We start from the raw sequence: 19220 nt of genomic DNA, 5'->3' as shown, positions 1-19220 counted from the left end.
AGGGACATGTTTTTCATATACATATGTTTAGAATTTTGGTCGGTGTTTATTTTGTCATGTCATTTAAAGGGAGTCGCTAGAAAATGTACTTGCTCCTCCTACTTCCTTTGACAGTCCCTCCCTCTGGAGAGGGAGGGGCTGGCAGAGGTAGCAGGAGGAGCAAGAATGCACAGAGTGGTTTGGGCCCGCCCTCTGTGCACTTACCTAATCATTTGCATACGGATTAAAAGTACTTTTTCTACTAGAATGAAGCTACAGATGGCTAAGTGAAAGGTTTCATTACATTCAGCAGCGCCAGCCCTACAAGACACTGGATTTGTTAGAAAAGTTCCTGGTGGTAGACTCCATTTAAAATAAATAAAATGTAAAATGTGCTGACATCTAGTGGCCAAAAAAACATATTTTATCACTTTTCCTTAACGTTAGTTGGCACAGGATTCATGGCGGATTCAGAAATCTTTGGTACTGCCTGAGATAAGATGGAAAAGAGGAAGTTTAGTGGGAGGGTTTTCTGAGGAGGGCTGGTGATGTCACTGTCCAAATCATGTGTTAGTTTCTGTTAACTTGACGCCATAGCACCACTCTTTTGCTGTGAAGGGGTTCAGTGGGGGGAGGGGCGTTGTCTTTAAGACCTGCATCCAGAACGTAAAATATATATTTTTTTAAATGCCATTAAAAGTTGGATCTTCTTTAAACTAAGAGATTTTTATTTTGCAAATCAATATATCTCCACAAAAATTAAATAAAATATTTCCCTCTGTCTATACAATGATCTAAGCAGGGGCGGAGCTATAGGGGAGTAGAGGTAGCAGTCACACACAGGATGTGGTTCCTGAGGTGGCCCTTGGTACCTCTGCCACATGAGAAGATGCAGTGAGGAACAGAAGTATTTGAACACCCTGCGATTTTGCAAGTTCTCCCACTTAGAAATCATGGAGGGGTCTGAAGTTCACACTGTAGGTGCATTCCCACTTTGAGACACAGAATTATTATTTTTTTATTCAGGAAATCACATTGTATGATTTTTAAAGAATTTATTTGTCTTGCACTGCTGAACATAAGTATTCGAACACCTGAGAAACAGCAAGAATTCTGGCTCTTAAAGACCTGTGCCTTTTAAAAAGTCCACCTCTACTCCACTCATTAATCTAACTTAGTAGCACCTGTCTGAGCTCTTTAAAGACACCTGTCCACCCCACAGTCAGTCAGACCCCAACTATTACCATGGGCAAGACCAAAGAGCTGTCAAAAGACACCAGAGACAAAATTGTGGACTTCCACAAGGCTGGAAAGGTCTACGGGGCAATTGCCAAGCAGCTTGGTGAAAATTGATCAACTGTTGGAGCAATTGTTAGAAAATGGAAGAGGCTAAAGACGACTGTCAGTCTCCCTCGGACTGGGGCTTCATGCAGGATCCCACCTCGTAGGGTATCACTGATGATAAGAAAGGTGAGGAATCAGCCCGGAACTACAAGGGAGGAGCTGGTCAATGACATGAAGAGAGCTGGGACCACAGTTTCAAAGGTCACTGTCGGTAGAACACTACGCTGTCATGGTTTCAAATCATGCATTGCACAGAAGGTTCTCCTGCTCAAGTTATCACATGTCCAGGCCCGTCTGAAGTTTGCCAATGACCATCTGGATGATCCAGAGGAGGCATGGGAGAAAGTCATGTGGTCAGATAAGACCAAAGTAGAACTTTATGGTCTTAACTTCACTCGTCGTGTTTGGAGGAAAAAGAAGGATGAGTTGCATCCCAAGAACACCATCCCTACTGTGAAGCATGGGGGTGGTAACATCATGCTTTGGGGGTGCTTTTCTGTGAAGGGGACAGGACGACTGCACTGTATTAAGGAGAGGATGATTGGAGCCTTTTATTGTGCGATTTTGAGCAACAACCTCCTTCCCTCAGTCAGAGCATTGAAGATGGGTCATAGGCGTGCGCAGCCTATTGCATTAGGGTGTGCACCCTAAAGCACAAAAACACACGCCCCGCGCACGTGTGTATTTGTGTATTTGTGTATTTATGTATGTATGTATGTATATATATGTGTGTGTGTATATATATATATATATATATATATATATATATATATACACACACTGTATATATATAATTATATACACACACACATATACACACAGGCTGGGCCTCACCCTAGCATTGTCGTGACTCCGCCTCTGCGCCTAGGAACAATATATAGGGGGGGGGGCACATAATATACCACAGTCAAAAATGGGGGCGGGGGGCACTAATAATTTCCACCATATAATCATACTACTGAAAAAAACTAAATAAGTATATATAAATAAGATTACAAAATAGGAGAGTATTGCGGTATGCAGGGATACCTTTTTATTGTACTATCCTAATACTTAAAAGACAAGCTTTCAAGAGTTTTCCTTTCTTCCTCGGTTTTGCTTCAGACCTGAGAAAGAGAGAAACACTCTCCAAAACTTTTCATTAGAGTTTAAAGCAGTTTCAGCACTATAATAAAATAATTTACTTACAAAAGAAGCTGTTCAGTCGTCTGCTGTGCCGTCCTCTGCTTGCTTCCGCGGATCTTCCCCTCCTTTCAGTCTCTCCATAGTGCGCAGGTGCCCTGTTATGGGGGATCTGTGGATGACACAGTGTTATGGGGGATCTGTGGATGACACATTGTTTTGGGCGATCTGTGGATGACACATTTTTATGGGGGATCTGTGAATGACACACTGTTATGGGGGACCTGTGGATGACACACTGTTATGGGGGACCTGTGGATGGCACACTGTTATGGGGGACCTGTGGATGACACACTGTTATGGGGGATCTGTGGATGACATATGACTGAGGAGGGCTATCAGGGGACTTTATACAGGGGTAATATAACTGAGGGGTATCAGGGTAAATTATACAGGGGGTAATATAACTAAGGGGTATCAGGGTACACTATACAGGGGTAATATAACTGAGGAGGGCTATCAAGGACATTATACAGGGGTAATATAAGTTATATTTCCTCTGTATAATGTCCCCTGATAGCCCTCCTAAGTTATATTACCCCTGTATAATAATGTCCCCTGATACCCCTTAGTTATATTACCCCCTGTATAATAATGTACACTGATACCCCTTAGTTATATTACCCCGCCCTGTATAATTTAACCTGATACCCCTCAGTTATATTATATAACTGAGGGGTATCAGGGTACATTATACAGGGGGTAATATAACTAAGGGGTATCTATCAGGGTACATTATACAGGGGTAATACAAGTGAGCAGGGCTATCAGGGACATAATACAGGGGTGAGGGGTAAGATAAGTTATATTACCCCTGTATAATGTCTGATAGTAGCCTAGCCCTCCTCGGTTATATTTCCCCTCATGTACCCTGATACCCCTAGTTATATTATCCCCTGTATGATTTACCCTGATACCCCTCAGATATATTATATAACTGAGGGGTATCAGGATAATACAGGCGACAACAGAGGATTCGTAGCACTGTGGGACGGGGGGGTACATACTACTTTTTTTATATGCCCAGCCCTCACCTCACCAGCTAGCAGACGGCCAGGCGCGCAGGCAGGGTACTACTATTCAGATGCAGCGTGACGTGACGTCAACGTCAACTCAGCCTGCGCCGCACAGCACGCACTCCCTCTCTGCCTCTGCCGGGTCCGGGACTCCGCCCCCTATTTGAATACTAGCCACCGCCCGCCGGCAGCCCACAGCCAGATATTGTAAATGAATTGACAGCGCGGCGGGCGGCGGCAGCCAGCAAAACAGACAGGGAAATAGGCTGGGGGGCAGTGCGCATGGAGGTGACGAACCTATTAGAGTGTGCCCAGGCACACCCGGCACACCCCGTGCGCACGCCTATGAGATGGGTCGTGGCTGGGTCTTGCAACATGACAACGAGCACACAGCCAGGATAACCAAGAAATGGCTCCGTAAGAAGCATATCAAGGCTCTGGAGTGGCCTAGCCAGTCTCCAGACCTAAATCCAATAGAACATCTTTGGAGGGAGCTAATAACTCTGTGTTGCTCAGACACAGCCCCGAAACCTGACAGATCTAGGGGAGGATCTGTGTGGAGGAGTCGGCCAACATCCCTGCTGCAGTGTGTGCAAACCTGGTCAAGAACTACAGGAAACGTTTGACCTCTGTAATTGCAAACAAAGGCTTCTGTACCAAATAGTAACACTGATTTTCTCAGGTGTTCAAATGCTTATGTTCAGCAGTGCAAGACAAATACATTCTTTAAAAATCATACAATGTGATTTCCTGAATTTTTTTTATTTTATTCTGTCTCTCAGGTGGGAATGCACCTACAATGTGAATTTCAGACCCTCCATGATTTCTAAGTAGGAGAACTTGCAAAATTGCAGGGTGTTCAAATACTTCTGTTCCTCACTGTATGAGCGTTATTAATACATGTATGATTGGGACCTTTTTTGCAGATTTTATATTGTAACCCAAAACCACTAGACCAGATATCAGGGAATTTATTTCTATTCCCTTCTCATCATGCATCTTGCTGATGGCTTGCCGATTTCAAGAACATGGTGGCAAAGCAGATATAATTTAACAGCCGCTGCTCCATCATTACAAATAGTGTAAACCACTTCCCACTTGTGATTGGGAGCAGTGCTCAGTAGCTCCAGGAACTCTATGTGGCTGCTACTCAAGTATTATCCCTACCCCTGAGGGGCACTGTAAGTTATTATTGGATAATAATAAACTCCAAACCTACCATTTGAAAACCCGTTGATATGAACTCTTTTGGTGAAGGGACCATAAAACATGGGAAGTTTTTTTTAGTTCAGTTTTTTTCAGTTCAGTTTTTTTCAAAGTTCACTTAATATCCTTGTCATAGAGCATCTTCCTGATGGCTTGCTGATATTAAAATCATGGTGGCAAAACAGCTGTAATTTGACAGCCTTTCCATCATTACGAACAGAGTAAACCACTCCCTGTCTTGTGATTGGGATCAGTGCTCAGTAAATATGCAGGCTATCTTACTCCAGGACCTCTGTGTGGCTGCTACACATTCATTAAGCCCGCCCCTGAGGAGTGCTGTAAGTTCCTATTAGATAATTAATGACATACCTGCAAGCTGCAAAACCCATTGATATGAATGCTTCTAAAGACAACTTGAAGTTCTTAATTTTTTAATCTGTCACTTCACGCATCATGATAAATTCACAATATCACATTTTAGCTATTGATAAATTGTACTTGCAGCACCATATGTGACCACATGGTGCGCTGTTAGGGGAAACATGTCCATTGAGGACACAAGACAAACAGCATTTCTATTGAGGTATATGAATGCAAATGAGCTCTTAACAAGCTCTGCCTCTAATGCCACCTGATGTAAGGCAGCTATCCTATAAGTCAATGTTCAGCTCTTTAACTAAGCCTTGAGACATGACTTGGATATTAAATAAGCCAGCATCTCATCTGCAGACAGCTGTTTCGGGGTGATTGCCCCTCATCAGTGCAGAGCAGAGAGTACTGGCTTGACTGGGTGAGAGGCCTGTCAGGGTTAGGGGGTACTATCTCTCCTTAGGGAGAGAGCGCCTTGATTAAGGCGCTCTCTCCCTAAGGAGAGATAGTACCCCCTCTAACCCTATTGATGTATATGTAATTTAATATGTTAACCTAGTGGCAGAAATGTCAACTTCAGTAATTTACATTTTCTCACTTTTCATGTGTGATAAACTGTGATGTCATTTCCATAATTTGCATTATTAAAGCTTGTATATTGTGTTTTATCCTTGTTACAGCACTGACAAGAGGTAACCGCACTGTCCTGAGTGTTAGGAGCAGTCAAGCGACCTTAACACTCTGTACAGGAACCGAAGAGGGACTGGTAAAGAAAATACATGGGGTTTCTACAGCCATTTTTTTTTTGCCATACACTCAGCATTTAGAGTTTTTTCTGTAATCTCTATCTGCAGGAGGCCTAGCTTGGGCGAGCCGACACAATAAGACGCTCGCTCATTGCCTTGCGTGAGAGTAAGGCATACGATTAGTCATGTTGAGGATTAAGAGGCTGGACGCTCCCTGGGACTGATAACGCCATTTTCTCATTAAAACCCCTTTTAAATTATATAGTTTTAATAAGTTTTCTGGTCGGTTTCTCGACTGTAAAGTGCCACTCTGGAGCGGTTTAATCCTTAAAATGCTAAGAAATGCTTAAATGTTTCACAGGGGCAGTAAATGGAAGCGTGAATATTACGGGAGTCTCTCTGCTGGCAGACAACCTCATAGGAGGCAGCATTCACATGCAGATATGGAGGATATTGAGGGGGATTAAAAGGGCATCTGTCAGCAGTTTTGTACCTATGACACTGGCTGACCTGTTACATGTGCGCTTGGCAGCTGAAGAAATCTCTGTTAGTCCCATGTTCATATGTGCCCGCATTGCTGAGAAAAATGATGTTTTAATCTATGCAAATGAGCCTCTAGGAGCAATGGGGGCGTTACCGTTACACCTAGAGGCTCTGCTCTCTCTGCAACTGCTGCGTCCTCTGCACTTTGATTGACAGGGCCAGGTGTAATGATGTTTTCACTGTCAATCAAAGTGGAGAGGGCGCAGCAGTTGCAGAGAGAGCGGAGCCTCTAGGACTAATGGCAACGCCCCGTTGATCCTAGAGGCTCATTTGCATATATTAAAACTTCATTTTTCTTAGCAACATATGAACATCGGACCAACACAGATGCCTTCAGCTGCCAAGCGCACATATAACAGGTCAGCCAGTGTCATAGGTACAGAACTGCTGACAGATGCCCTTCAAATAATGAACTTCAAAATGTACAAGACATAAAAAAAAAAAAAATTATTTCATAAAATTATAAATTCTAGGTGGCGCTGTTGCTATTATGCGTTGGTCACATTTATTTTTTCATTCTGAAAAATTTGGTGCCGGGAAAAGGAAAGAATGACACTGGACCAGACAAATGGTCCAAGAGAGCTGATTGGCTGCCTATAGGGTCACAGGAGTGCACCCCATAGGCTGCTCTGTAACACAGGTGAACAGTGAGGCAGAGCAGTGATATAGCATGCTACAGTAATTGCTCGCTAGATGGCGCTGCTGAGCTCTATGAATTCAATTGTTGCTTTTATCATCTACAATGGGTGGATAGGTTCCATATCTTCGCTCCTAGGGTGCCAGGAGACTCCTCTGCTATGTCTTTTAGGTACAGAAATCTGAAACCCATTGCTAAACCCACAAGTAGTCCAGCAGCAGGACTGAATTTTTTGTATGGCAAAATAAAAAAAGGAAAGAAAATCCATGTATTTTCAGAGTAGACGTTGACTTCATATAAGCATGCTACCTAATATTTTCTTCTTTTGTACAGGGAGATGTTTAGACTACCATGTACTGTAAGAGGCCTGGATTGGCAGCAGTGTCCTAGTGCTTAAAGGGATTCTCCACCTAAATTAAATATTAGAAAAATCTGATACCAGAGCTTGAGATGGGGACAGTAATGGCGGCTGCTAAGCTGCTTTCCACCATTCTGTACCTCCCGGCAACTGGAAATGGGGCAGGAGCAGGCGGTGGGCTTACTGGCCAAAAAACATATATGATACCCCCCTTCCCCCCCCCGATCCTCCATCCTGATTATGTTACCTGTAAGTCACCGCCCCCCAGCCAAAACCAGCCATATATATGTCAATAAAAATGTGGCAGCCACAGCAGAACTTGCACATGGTGGCAGTGCCCATACAACAGTGCCAGCCACAGGGCAATTGCTGTAGTGCTCCACTGATAACTACTGTTAATACAATTAATCGTCAGCCACTGTATGGCAATGATAGTACCAGGGGCACTGCTCTTACACTAGTGACAGCCAAAGTGTCCATACAATATGAGTTCTGCTAGTACCCTCATAATAGTGTCACCCACAGTTCTCCTATGTTAGTGTAAAACATAGTTTCCCCATAAGAGTGCAAACCACAGTACTCTAATATTGGTGTAAGCCGCAGTGTACTATAATAATGTCAGTCACAGTGTCACCATAATAGTGTATTGCACAGTATTACCATAATAGTGTATTACACAGTGCCTCTATAATAGTGTATTACAGTGTCACCATAATAGTGTATTGCAATAAATAGTGTATTGCAGTGCCCCTATAATAGTGTATTGCACAGTGTTACCATAATAGTGTATTGCACAGTGCCTCTATAATAGTGTATTGCACAGTGCCTCTATAATAGTGTATTGCACAGTGCCTCTATAATAGTGTATTGCACAGTGCCTCTATAATAGTGTATTGCACAGTGCCTCTATAATAGTGTATTGCACAGTGCCTCTATAATAGTGTATTACAGTGTCACCATAATAGTGTATTGCAATAAATAGTGTATTGCAGTGCCCCTATAATAGTGTATTGCACAGTGTTACCATAATAGTGTATTGCACAGTGCCTCTATAATAGTGTATTGCACAGTGCCTCTATAATAGTGTATTGCACAGTGCCTCTATAATAGTGTATTGCACAGTGCCTCTATAATAGTGTATTGTACAGTGTTACCATAATAGTGTATTGCAATAAATAGTGTATTGCAGTGCCCCTATAATAGTGTATTGCACAGTGTTACCATAATAGTGTATTGCACAGTGCCTCTATAATAGTGTATTGCACAGTGCCTCTATAATAGTGTATTGCACAGTGCCTCTATAATAGTGTATTGCACAGTGCCTCTATAATAGTGTATTGCACAGTGCCTCTATAATAGTGTATTGTACAGTGTTACCATAATAGTGTATTGCAATAAATAGTGTATTGCAGTGCCCCTATAATAGTGTATTGCACAGTGCCTCTATAATAGTGTATTGCACAGTGCCTCTATAATAGTGTATTGTACAGTGTTACCATAATAGTGTATTGCAATAAATAGTGTATTGCAGTGCCCCTATAATAGTGTATTGCACAGTGTTACCATAATAGTGTATTGCACAGTGCCTCTATAATAGTGTATTGCACAGTGCCTCTATAATAGTGTATTGCACAGTGCCTCTATAATAGTGTATTACACAGTGTTACCATAATAGTGTATTGCACAGTGCCTCTATAATAGTGTATTGCACAGTGCCTCTATAATAGTGTATTACAGTGTCACCATAATAGTGTATTGCAATAAATAGTGTATTGCAGTGCCTCTATAATAGTGTATTGTACAGTGTTACCATAATAGTGTATTACACAGTGCCTCTATAATAGTGTATTGCACAGTGCCTCTATAATAGTGTATTGCACAGTGCCTCTATAATAGTGTATTGCACAGTGCCTCTATAATAGTGTATTGCACAGTGCCTCTATAATAGTGTATTGCACAGTGCCTCTATAATAGTGCATTGCACAGTGCCTCTATAATAGTGTATTGCACAGTGCCTCTATAATAGTGCATTGCACAGTGCCTCTATAATAGTGTATTGCACAGTGCCCCTATAATAGTGTATTACACAGTGTTACCATAATAGTATATTGCACAGTGCCTCTATAATAGTGTATTGCAGTGCCTCTATAATAGTGTATTGCACAGTGTTACCATAATAATGTATTGCACAGTGCCTCTATAATAGTGTATTGCACAGTGCCTCTATAATAGTGTATTGCACAGTGCCTCTATAATAGTGTTTTGCACAGTGCCTCTATAATAGTGTATTGCAATAGATAGTGTATTGCACAGTGCCTCTATAATAGTGTATTGCAATAGATAGTGTATTGCACAGTGCCTCTATAATAGTGTACTGCACAGACACAGTGCCTCTGTATTAGTGTAATGCACAGTACCCCTATAGTAGTGTTAGCTATTATTCTCTTATAATAGTGTAATCTGCAGTGCCAGTGCTTGCATGTATCTGTCCTCTCCTGTGCCATTTTTTGCCATCAGATGTGACTTAGAACGAGGTCCTACAGAACGGGCACTGAGCTGGTGGCATGGAGAACTAGGAGGCTGGGCAGTGCACCAACCCCACCTTCTCTTATTGCCTTATTAATCAGATTTTTTTTTAAGGCGGAGAAGCTCTTGGCCGTGAGAACAAGCCCCCCTCTCAGCGCCCCTGGTAGTCAAATACATGACAGTGTACAGTATAGCTTTACTGTGTATTACAGGTGAGGTACCGCTTGACTCTGCAGCTGGGGCCGGAGTACAGGGAGCCCTCCATCCGCCACCTCACTGTGCGCAGCAACAGCCGCAGAGCCAATCTCTACTGGATAATTAACTAAAAATAAAAAAAAATATATATTTTCAATGATCATGTATTTAAAAAAACATTGTGTTTGGTAATTTTGCCATAAGGAGTCAGATACAGGAGCGTCACTGAGGCTGGAGACACCTGATGCCTCTCTGATATCCAGACCTTCTTAGCAGCCAATCACAGTGCAGCTTATAGGACTGAGGTGAACTCTGATTGGTCACTAGGAGCAGCTAGTGCTGTCTTATAAAGCCCATTGTGTGGATTCCAATCACCATCCATATCGCCACCTACCTGTATACACCTCTACATGTATGTGAACAGTGATGAGGATGGTGACTGGAATCCAGACATGTCCCTATGACAACACTAAAGTCCTGGGAATAAACTTCTGTATTTAAAAAAAAAATTCTACACTTTTTTTTATATTTTTATATGCAGTAAGGGCCTTTTTTAACTCTTTTAGTTGATCTTTTTTGAGTTTATACAATACATTTTGCTGGCTTGGGTGACATTTAAGTTCTTATGGCAAAATTATTAAGGCAAATGATTTTTTTTCACCGTGTTCCCTGGGTTAGATTACCGGTAATGTATTTGCTGGTGATTGGTTTAGAATATTGAGTACTGCGGGAATTTTTTTTATATACGTTCATATAATTTTTATATATATAAATATATATATATATATATAAATATATATATATATATATATATATATATATATAAAATACCTGGTGGTATTAGTAAAACATCCCCCGTCCCTATTCACACCCCTCCATTTACAATCGAAAAATAAGTGCAGTGTAAAAATGGCGCCCCGGGCTGCAGCTCCTGGTTTCTATGATGAAACCCGCCATCCTAGCACAGCTGGGATGGCACTTGTTGCCCCCTCGCCTGTTTGCATATGTTGCTGTGCTTAGGGAGCCCTCTGCTGGTTAACATAAATAATACATACATATGTAGCGTAAAGAAGGATGGGCTGCCGCCACTCTATTTATGCCCTGGGGCGGTGTGCACCCCTGCTTTGAGGCCTTGCACCTTATTGGCTACCTGTCACAGAGCGGGAGGAGCTGAGCAGATTGATGTATAGTCTTATGGGAAATGATTCAGTAGAAAATCTACTTTTTAATGCTTAGGAGAGTCCAGTGGGCGGTTCTACTCATTGATCTTCGTATGCACATACAGGGAAAGCTGCCAATCATTGAGTCACTCCGCCCACTGGACTCCTAAGCATTGAATGAACAGGGAATTGAATCTTTACCAAAAAATGAAAAATCAATCTGCTCATCTCCTTCTGCTCTGTAGCATTTTCATGGCGACAGGTTCCCTTTAAGACATTTATTGAACTACAGATTCATACAGGGTTAACACCTTGCATTCAGGATGGATCAAGCCACCCTGTCCAACTACTTACTGAGCTCCAGTAGCCCACTGACTCCATACTACTAACTCAAAATGTTGTTTAGTAAGTGGCGCCACCACATGGAGATGAAAGGTAGTGCAATCTCAAATTATTCTCAGAGTCAGATGTTCAGCCCTAAGCAATATTGGGGAAGATTTACCAATCCTCTAGATGGCATAAGCTTAGACAGGTCAGATGTATCACAGGGAATAAATTTGGTGCACGGATAGACACTGTTCTCTGACTGCATACTAACTATTAGATGGTTAGGATTAAGACAGAATATTACACCAGAATTGTAGCACACGCCTCTTCTAATAAGTCATGCCCCTGCCCAGGTAAACCCCACCCCTGCGGAGCATATCTTTAAACTAGAAGGCCCATGTTGCACCATAAAGGTGCCAAATTGCCCCAATTTGGGCCAAATTGTGGCCCAGTTCATGACACGGACTAGATGCACTCACATTAGTCAATGTAGGCCGCTGTTGTTTAGTTTATACTCATCAGCTTGTAACAGGTTACGCCATTTATTTCCTATGCCCCCATGGTATAAGGATGCCATTGTTAACATACGTCAGTGTGAATAGAATAAAAAAAATACCTGCAGTACTCCTATACTAATCCATGGGGGATATGTATGAAAATTGTTTGCAGAGTATAGACTGCTGTGGCCAGTAGTTGCTAATCCAGCCTGAAATAGTCATATTGCAGCTGATAGCAGGGACCCGGCTGGTTGACCCTGTGGACTTGGTCCTTGTTGCTTCCATGCCAAGAGCATCATCTGTGATCAGTTGCTTACTTTTTTACATTGCACCTGCTGAGAACCGGTGGAGCAAGGCGTCCACCATTGCACTTAGCTCTTAAAGGGCATCTGTCAGCAGATTTGTACCTGTGAAACTGGCTGACCTGTTACATGTGCGCTTGGCTCTGTAGGTGTAATGGTAACGCCCCCGTTGCTCCTAGAGGCTCATTTGCATATAATAAAACATAATTTTTCTCAGTAATGCGGGCACATGTGAACATGGGACCAACACAGATTCCTTCAGCTGCCAAGTGCACGTGTAACAGGTCAGCCAGTGTCATAGATACAGAACTGCTGACAGATGCCCTTTAAGGTGGACAATCCCTTTCAGCCACCATTTTTAGTGCTGTGGACAATGAATGCAATCTGCTGATTAGTTGCTATGGGTTACAGCACATTATATATATATATATATATATATATATATATATATATATACCTCTGCACCGGATTCTGTCTATATCCCCCATGTATATAAGGTAATAAACCTCTCCTGCTCTTACATACAGAGAGGATTCTGGGGCTTTATACGTCCTGGAATTCTCATGGACTTTGCACTTTTTACAGGTGTTTCGTGCACAAGAAACACATTTGGAAGCAATGTATAAATCAGCGATCAGCGCGGCCTCCATGACAATAATGACATTTCTTCCAAAGATCCTGAACTCCGGTTTTCTTCCTCTGTGGTGGCATGTACCTGACTAGTGGACTCAGCGACAGTCAAGTCTTTTTTTTTCCCCTGCTTGTTAGATGAGGTTTTTTTTGTGCATAATTTCATGGTATATGACTGACCGATGTACCTACGTTATAGGAGCAGAACAGCTTTCGAGAGGACGAAGACGGACGTTTTCCGAGTGAAAACCAATAATGTTGGACCAATCAAAAAAATCAGGTAAACAGAATGTGTTGCATGTGCAGTACCCTCTGACAACCAGTAGATGGCGACATACATCCTTTTAGTTTCCAGAAAGATGAGAAATAATTTTATTACACACAGTGCACTGTATGGTTCCAGGCGAGCAAATAAACAGCTTTTTATTTGTTTAGTATGAATAGCAGTAAAATCACATTTATTTTCCTTATCAAGTCAATGAAGTGAATAAAAAATACAATAAAATACAAATGCAGAAGAAAGTGAGCATCTGACTATAATGTTATCTATAGATGCTAAAAAATACATTATAAAAGTAACAATAGACCTAATGAGAATCACAATACAGTGTTTAAGTGAAAACAGAAAACGTCTCTATGGATATAGGACCCTCCCCCACGGAGCACTTCAGATCTATGCCCCGCCCAAGAGGAACTTTGATAGATCATGTTGGCCAGATTTTCAAGCCAAAATATGCAATCCGATGTATTCTCACACAACTTCACTTGTGTTTTCTCTTTGGCAGAGTTTTCCTTTAATATGTCCGTTTTTTTCTAGCACCCCAGCTTTGATAACGATGGTGAAATCCAACCCTGCTATTTTGTTCCCCCTAGAATTGAGCATGATAACACCGGGATGAATGCAGGTTGGTATCTTGATCGCGTGATCGTCACTGACATGAACAGACCTCATCTGCGCTTCTATTTCCCGTGTAACAACTGGCTGAGCAAAGAAGATGGCGATGGGTTGTATGTCAGAGATCTGCTGGGAAGCCTCAACCCCATGGATGTGCCCAAAAGTAAGTACATGGACCACCTCCACATGTCGCTCTTAAATTTGTACATCTTTTTCCTTACACGCCAACATTTGTATCCCAAATAATGGTATATTACTAAGCCTTTCTGCTCACAACCCCCAACATTTTGGAAACACCCATTTAAATGTAATGTAAGCCCCACCCCCTTTAAAGTTCTCTATATGGTTCAGTCTGGCGGTTGGCAGGTATGTTTTTCTTAAAGGGGTTGTGTCACTTAAGCAAATAGCATTTATTATGTAGAGAAAGTTAATGCAAGGCACTTACTAATGTATTATGATTGTCCATATTGCCTCCTTTGCTGGTTTGATTCATTTTTCCATCACATTATACACTGCTCGTTTCCATGGTTGCGACCACCCTGTAATCCATCAGTGGTGGTCGTGCTTGCACACTATAGAAAAAAGCACCAGTCTATGTCTGCCCCCATGGTCCCGGCCACCAGAATGGCAGGCAATTTTTCCTATAGTGTGCGAGCACGACCACCACTGATGGATTACAGGGTGGCCATAACTATGGAAATGAGCAGTGCATAATACGATGGAAAAATGAATCCAGCCAGCAAAGGAAGCAACATGGACAAGCACAATACATTAGTACATGACAAATGCCACTTGCTGACGTGACACAACCCCTTAACAATTTTCATGTTGCATTTGGGGCTATTTTCCAATTTGTGTGGTTGCCGTTAGAAACAGACAGCAATAATCCCCTCCCCCACTGTCAGACATGTGACCTGTGTAACTGTAGCTCCCAGATTATAGGAAACCATTAGAATTTTGAATTTACATTTGGATGTGAATGGAGAAGAAATCATCCAATTAAAGTTGTTTCTGTCGCCCCAATTTTCGCTATTAAACAGTCTGACATTATAGATGTGAAAATGTCACCTGAATTTAACTTTTATTATACGCAAATTAGCCCCTAGGAGTGGGGGGGGGGGGGGGGGTGTTGCACCTGCTCCTAGAGGCTGCGTTCGCCCACCTCATTTCCACGTCTGTCTATCTTGATTGACAGGGCCAGGCCAGCGTTGGTTCTCCTGCTGGCCTTGTCTGCCATGTAAATCTCGCGCCTGCGCCACCCCGTTCAGTATACGGTGCAGGCGCAGTGAGAGGGATCCTGGCACTGACCTGCTTCTCCGTGATTCCTGCAGTCACCACTAGGGGATGCTCTTTGCATTGAATCGAGTTTTGTGCGGCGCATTGAGTTTAACTGTTTAAGTGTGAAAAATCAGGGCTGCAATCCCAATAATGATATGTCATAAAATTATAGTAACTTAATTTTTTTTTAAAAAGTAGTATATTTCTCAGAGCTCAGCAGGGGTGGGGCCCATCCAAAATTTTGCAATAGGAACCCACTGGGACTTTCCAAAATCTAAAGATACTCCTCAGCATTGGTCTTAAAGCGACCTTCTGGTTCAAGAAAAGAACTTCACATTAACTGGGCAATGAACAGAACGCCTGCACGGTGACCTCCTTTCATCTTTTGAGATGCAGATCTGCCAATTCCTAGGATCCTCTTCTACCATCCAAGATGGCTGCACCGCTTCTTTGACTACCTGATGCATATTGTGCATTTGGCAGCACAAGACACTTCCTGCTGCCCTGGGATTGGTCAACACTGCTCACATGAACATTGCTGGCCAATCCAAGAGCAAGTAGGAAGTGTCTTGGGACTGAGAAGTGGTGCGGCCATCTTGGATGGCAGAAGAAGCGATACACCCCTAATGTATGAGATGGGCCGAACCCTTTGAGATTTTCTTTTTTCTTGAATCGGACAAATGACCTCTAAATAAATAAAATGATTAAAAGAAGAAACAAATACATTATAACATATTCTAAAAATGTATCTCACTCGAAGATATTTTTTTTCCTTTTTCCTTGATTTTCTTGCAGTGAACAAATATATTGCCCGTGTGTTTACTGGCTCCGCCAATGGCAGTGGCACAGATGCCGATGTGTTCCTGAATATTTTTGGTGAAAATGGAGACACAGGTAGAGTAGATCTCCTTGACGTGGTTGGTTGGTATAACGTTATTCCTGGACAGATGTTCAGGCTGTTGGTGGTCAGACTCACTCGATTTATGTCACATGTGTCTGACCGGCACAGTCCCATGCATTGTCGTTCTTTAGTATTTGCGGTGTGGATATGGCTTCCACCGTCAGACAATGGAGGGAAGTGATAGTTAATTTACAAGTAGTGTCATGTATGTGCACAGTGACTCCACCAGCAGAATAGTGAGTGCAGCTCTGGAGTATAATACAGGGATGTAACTCAGGATCAGTACAGGATAAGTAAGGTATTTACAACACTCATTGACAAAAAAAAGTAAGGTACCAAGAAGGATTTTTAGGAATAAGATGAAACTTTATGTGAATGTAATGATGATAAATGTAAGTGACTATGATATTAGAGCGGAAGGAGATGTTTATTGGGAGAAAATATGTACAATAGAATGGAAGTTCTAGGAGCCTGTCTGACCACCTCTGTCCTAGATACAAGATAAGATACAGCCTTTGTCCAGGATACAAGATGAGATACGGCCTCTAGCCTGGATACAAGATGAGATACGGCCTCTAGCCTGGATACAAGATGGTATACGGCCTCTAGCCTGGATACAAGATGAGATACGGCCTCAAGCCTAGATACAAGATGAGATACAGCCTCTAGGCTGGATACAAGATGAGATACGGCCCTTAGCCTGGATACAAGATGAGATACGGCCTCTAGCCTGGATACAAGATGAGATACGGCCTCTAGCCTGGATACAAGATGTGATACGGCCTCTAGCCTGGATACAAGATGAGATACGGCCTCTAGCCTGGATACAAGATGCGATACGGCCTCTAGCCTGGATACAAGATGCGATACGGCCTCTAGCCGTGATACAATATGAGAAACGGCCTCTAGGCTGGATACAAGATGAGATACGGCCTTTAGCCTGGATACAAGATGAGATACGGCCTTTAGCCTGGATACAAGATGAGATACGGCCTCTAGCCTGGATACAAGATGAGATACGGCCTCTAGCCTGGATACAAGATGAGATACGGCCTTTAGCCTGGATACAAGATGAGATACGGCCTCTAGCCTGGATACAAGATGAGATACGGCCTCTAGCCTGGATACAAGATGAGATACGGCCTCTAGCCTGGATACAAGATGAGATACGGCCTCTAGCCTGGATACAAGATGAGATACGGCCTCTAGCCTGGATACAAGATGAGATACGGCCTCTAGCCTGGATACAAGATGAGATACGGCCTCTAGCCTGGATACAAGATGAGATACGGCCTCTAGCCTGGATACAAGATGAGATACGGCCTCTAGCCTGGATACAAGATGAGATACAGCCTCTAGCCTGGATACAAGATGAGATACGACGTCTAGCCTGGATAAAAGATGAGATACGGCCTCTAGCCTGGATAAAAGATGAGATACGGCCTCTAGCCTAGATACAAGATGAGATACGGCCTCTAGCCTGGATACAAGATGAGATACGGCCTCTAGCCTGGATAAAAGATGAGATACGGCCTCTAGCCTAGATACAAGATGAGATACGGCCTCTAGCCTGGATAAAAGATGAGATACGGCCTCTAGCCTAGATACAAGATGAGATACGGCCTCTAGCCTGGATACAAGATGAGATACGGCCTCTAGCCTGGATACAAGATGAGATACGGCCTCTAGCCTGGATACAAGATGCGATACGGCCTCTAGCCTGGATACAAGATGCGATACGGCCTCTAGCCGTGATACAATATGAGAAACGGCCTCTAGGCTGGATACAAGATGAGATACGGCCTTTAGCCTGGATACAAGATGAGATACGGCCTTTAGCCTGGATACAAGATGAGATACGGCCTCTAGCCTGGATACAAGATGAGATACGGCCTCTAGCCTGGATACAAGATGAGATACGGCCTTTAGCCTGGATACAAGATGAGATACGGCCTCTAGCCTGGATACAAGATGAGATACGGCCTCTAGCCTGGATACAAGATGAGATACGGCCTCTAGCCTGGATACAAGATGAGATACGGCCTCTAGCCTGGATACAAGATGAGATACGGCCTCTAGCCTGGATACAAGATGAGATACGGCCTCTAGCCTGGATACAAGATGAGATACGGCCTCTAGCCTGGATACAAGATGAGATACAGCCTCTAGCCTGGATACAAGATGAGATACGACGTCTAGCCTGGATAAAAGATGAGATACGGCCTCTAGCCTGGATAAAAGATGAGATACGGCCTCTAGCCTAGATACAAGATGAGATACGGCCTCTAGCCTGGATACAAGATGAGATACGGCCTCTAGCCTGGATAAAAGATGAGATACGGCCTCTAGCCTAGATACAAGATGAGATACGGCCTCTAGCCTGGATAAAAGATGAGATACGGCCTCTAGCCTAGATACAAGATGAGATACGGCCTCTAGCCTGGATACAAGATGAGATACGGCCTCTAGCCTGGATACAAGATGAGATACGGCCTCTAGCCTGGATACAAGATGCGATACGGCCTCTAGCCTGGATACAAGATGCGATACGGCCTCTAGCCGTGATACAATATGAGAAACGGCCTCTAGGCTGGATACAAGATGAGATACGGCCTTTAGCCTGGATACAAGATGAGATACGGCCTTTAGCCTGGATACAAGATGAGATACGGCCTCTAGCCTGGATACAAGATGAGATACGGCCTCTAGCCTGGATACAAGATGAGATACGGCCTTTAGCCTGGATACAAGATGAGATACGGCCTCTAGCCTGGATACAAGATGAGATACGGCCTCTAGCCTGGATACAAGATGAGATACGGCCTCTAGCCTGGATACAAGATGAGATACGGCCTCTAGCCTGGATACAAGATGAGATACGGCCTCTAGCCTGGATACAAGATGAGATACGGCCTCTAGCCTGGATACAAGATGAGATACGGCCTCTAGCCTGGATACAAGATGAGATACGGCCTCTAGCCTGGATACAAGATGAGATACGGCCTCTAGCCTGGATACAAGATGAGATACGACGTCTAGCCTGGATAAAAGATGAGATACGGCCTCTAGCCTGGATAAAAGATAAGATACGACCTCTAGCCTGGATACAAGATGAGATACGGCCTCTAG

General features: G+C 43.1%; 1 protein-coding gene across 2 annotated transcripts in view; it reads left to right on the top strand.

Moving 5' to 3' along the window:
• LOXHD1 (lipoxygenase homology PLAT domains 1) overlaps positions 1 to 19220 on the top strand; it is a 209777-nt gene that overhangs the window by 97067 nt on the left and 93490 nt on the right. For both annotated transcript variants that reach the window (XM_044292627.1, XM_044292628.1), the window contains exons 9-11: positions 13217 to 13297; positions 13891 to 14075; positions 15986 to 16084. In XM_044292627.1, coding sequence (XP_044148562.1) covers positions 13217 to 13297; positions 13891 to 14075; positions 15986 to 16084 — 365 coding nt within the window. The remainder of the gene's footprint in view (positions 1 to 13216; positions 13298 to 13890; positions 14076 to 15985; positions 16085 to 19220) is intronic.

Source organism: Bufo gargarizans, chromosome 1, assembly GCF_014858855.1.
Source record: "Bufo gargarizans isolate SCDJY-AF-19 chromosome 1, ASM1485885v1, whole genome shotgun sequence".
Lineage (NCBI taxonomy): Eukaryota > Metazoa > Chordata > Amphibia > Anura > Bufonidae > Bufo > Bufo gargarizans.
This window is presented reverse-complemented; position numbering and strand designations above follow the sequence as displayed.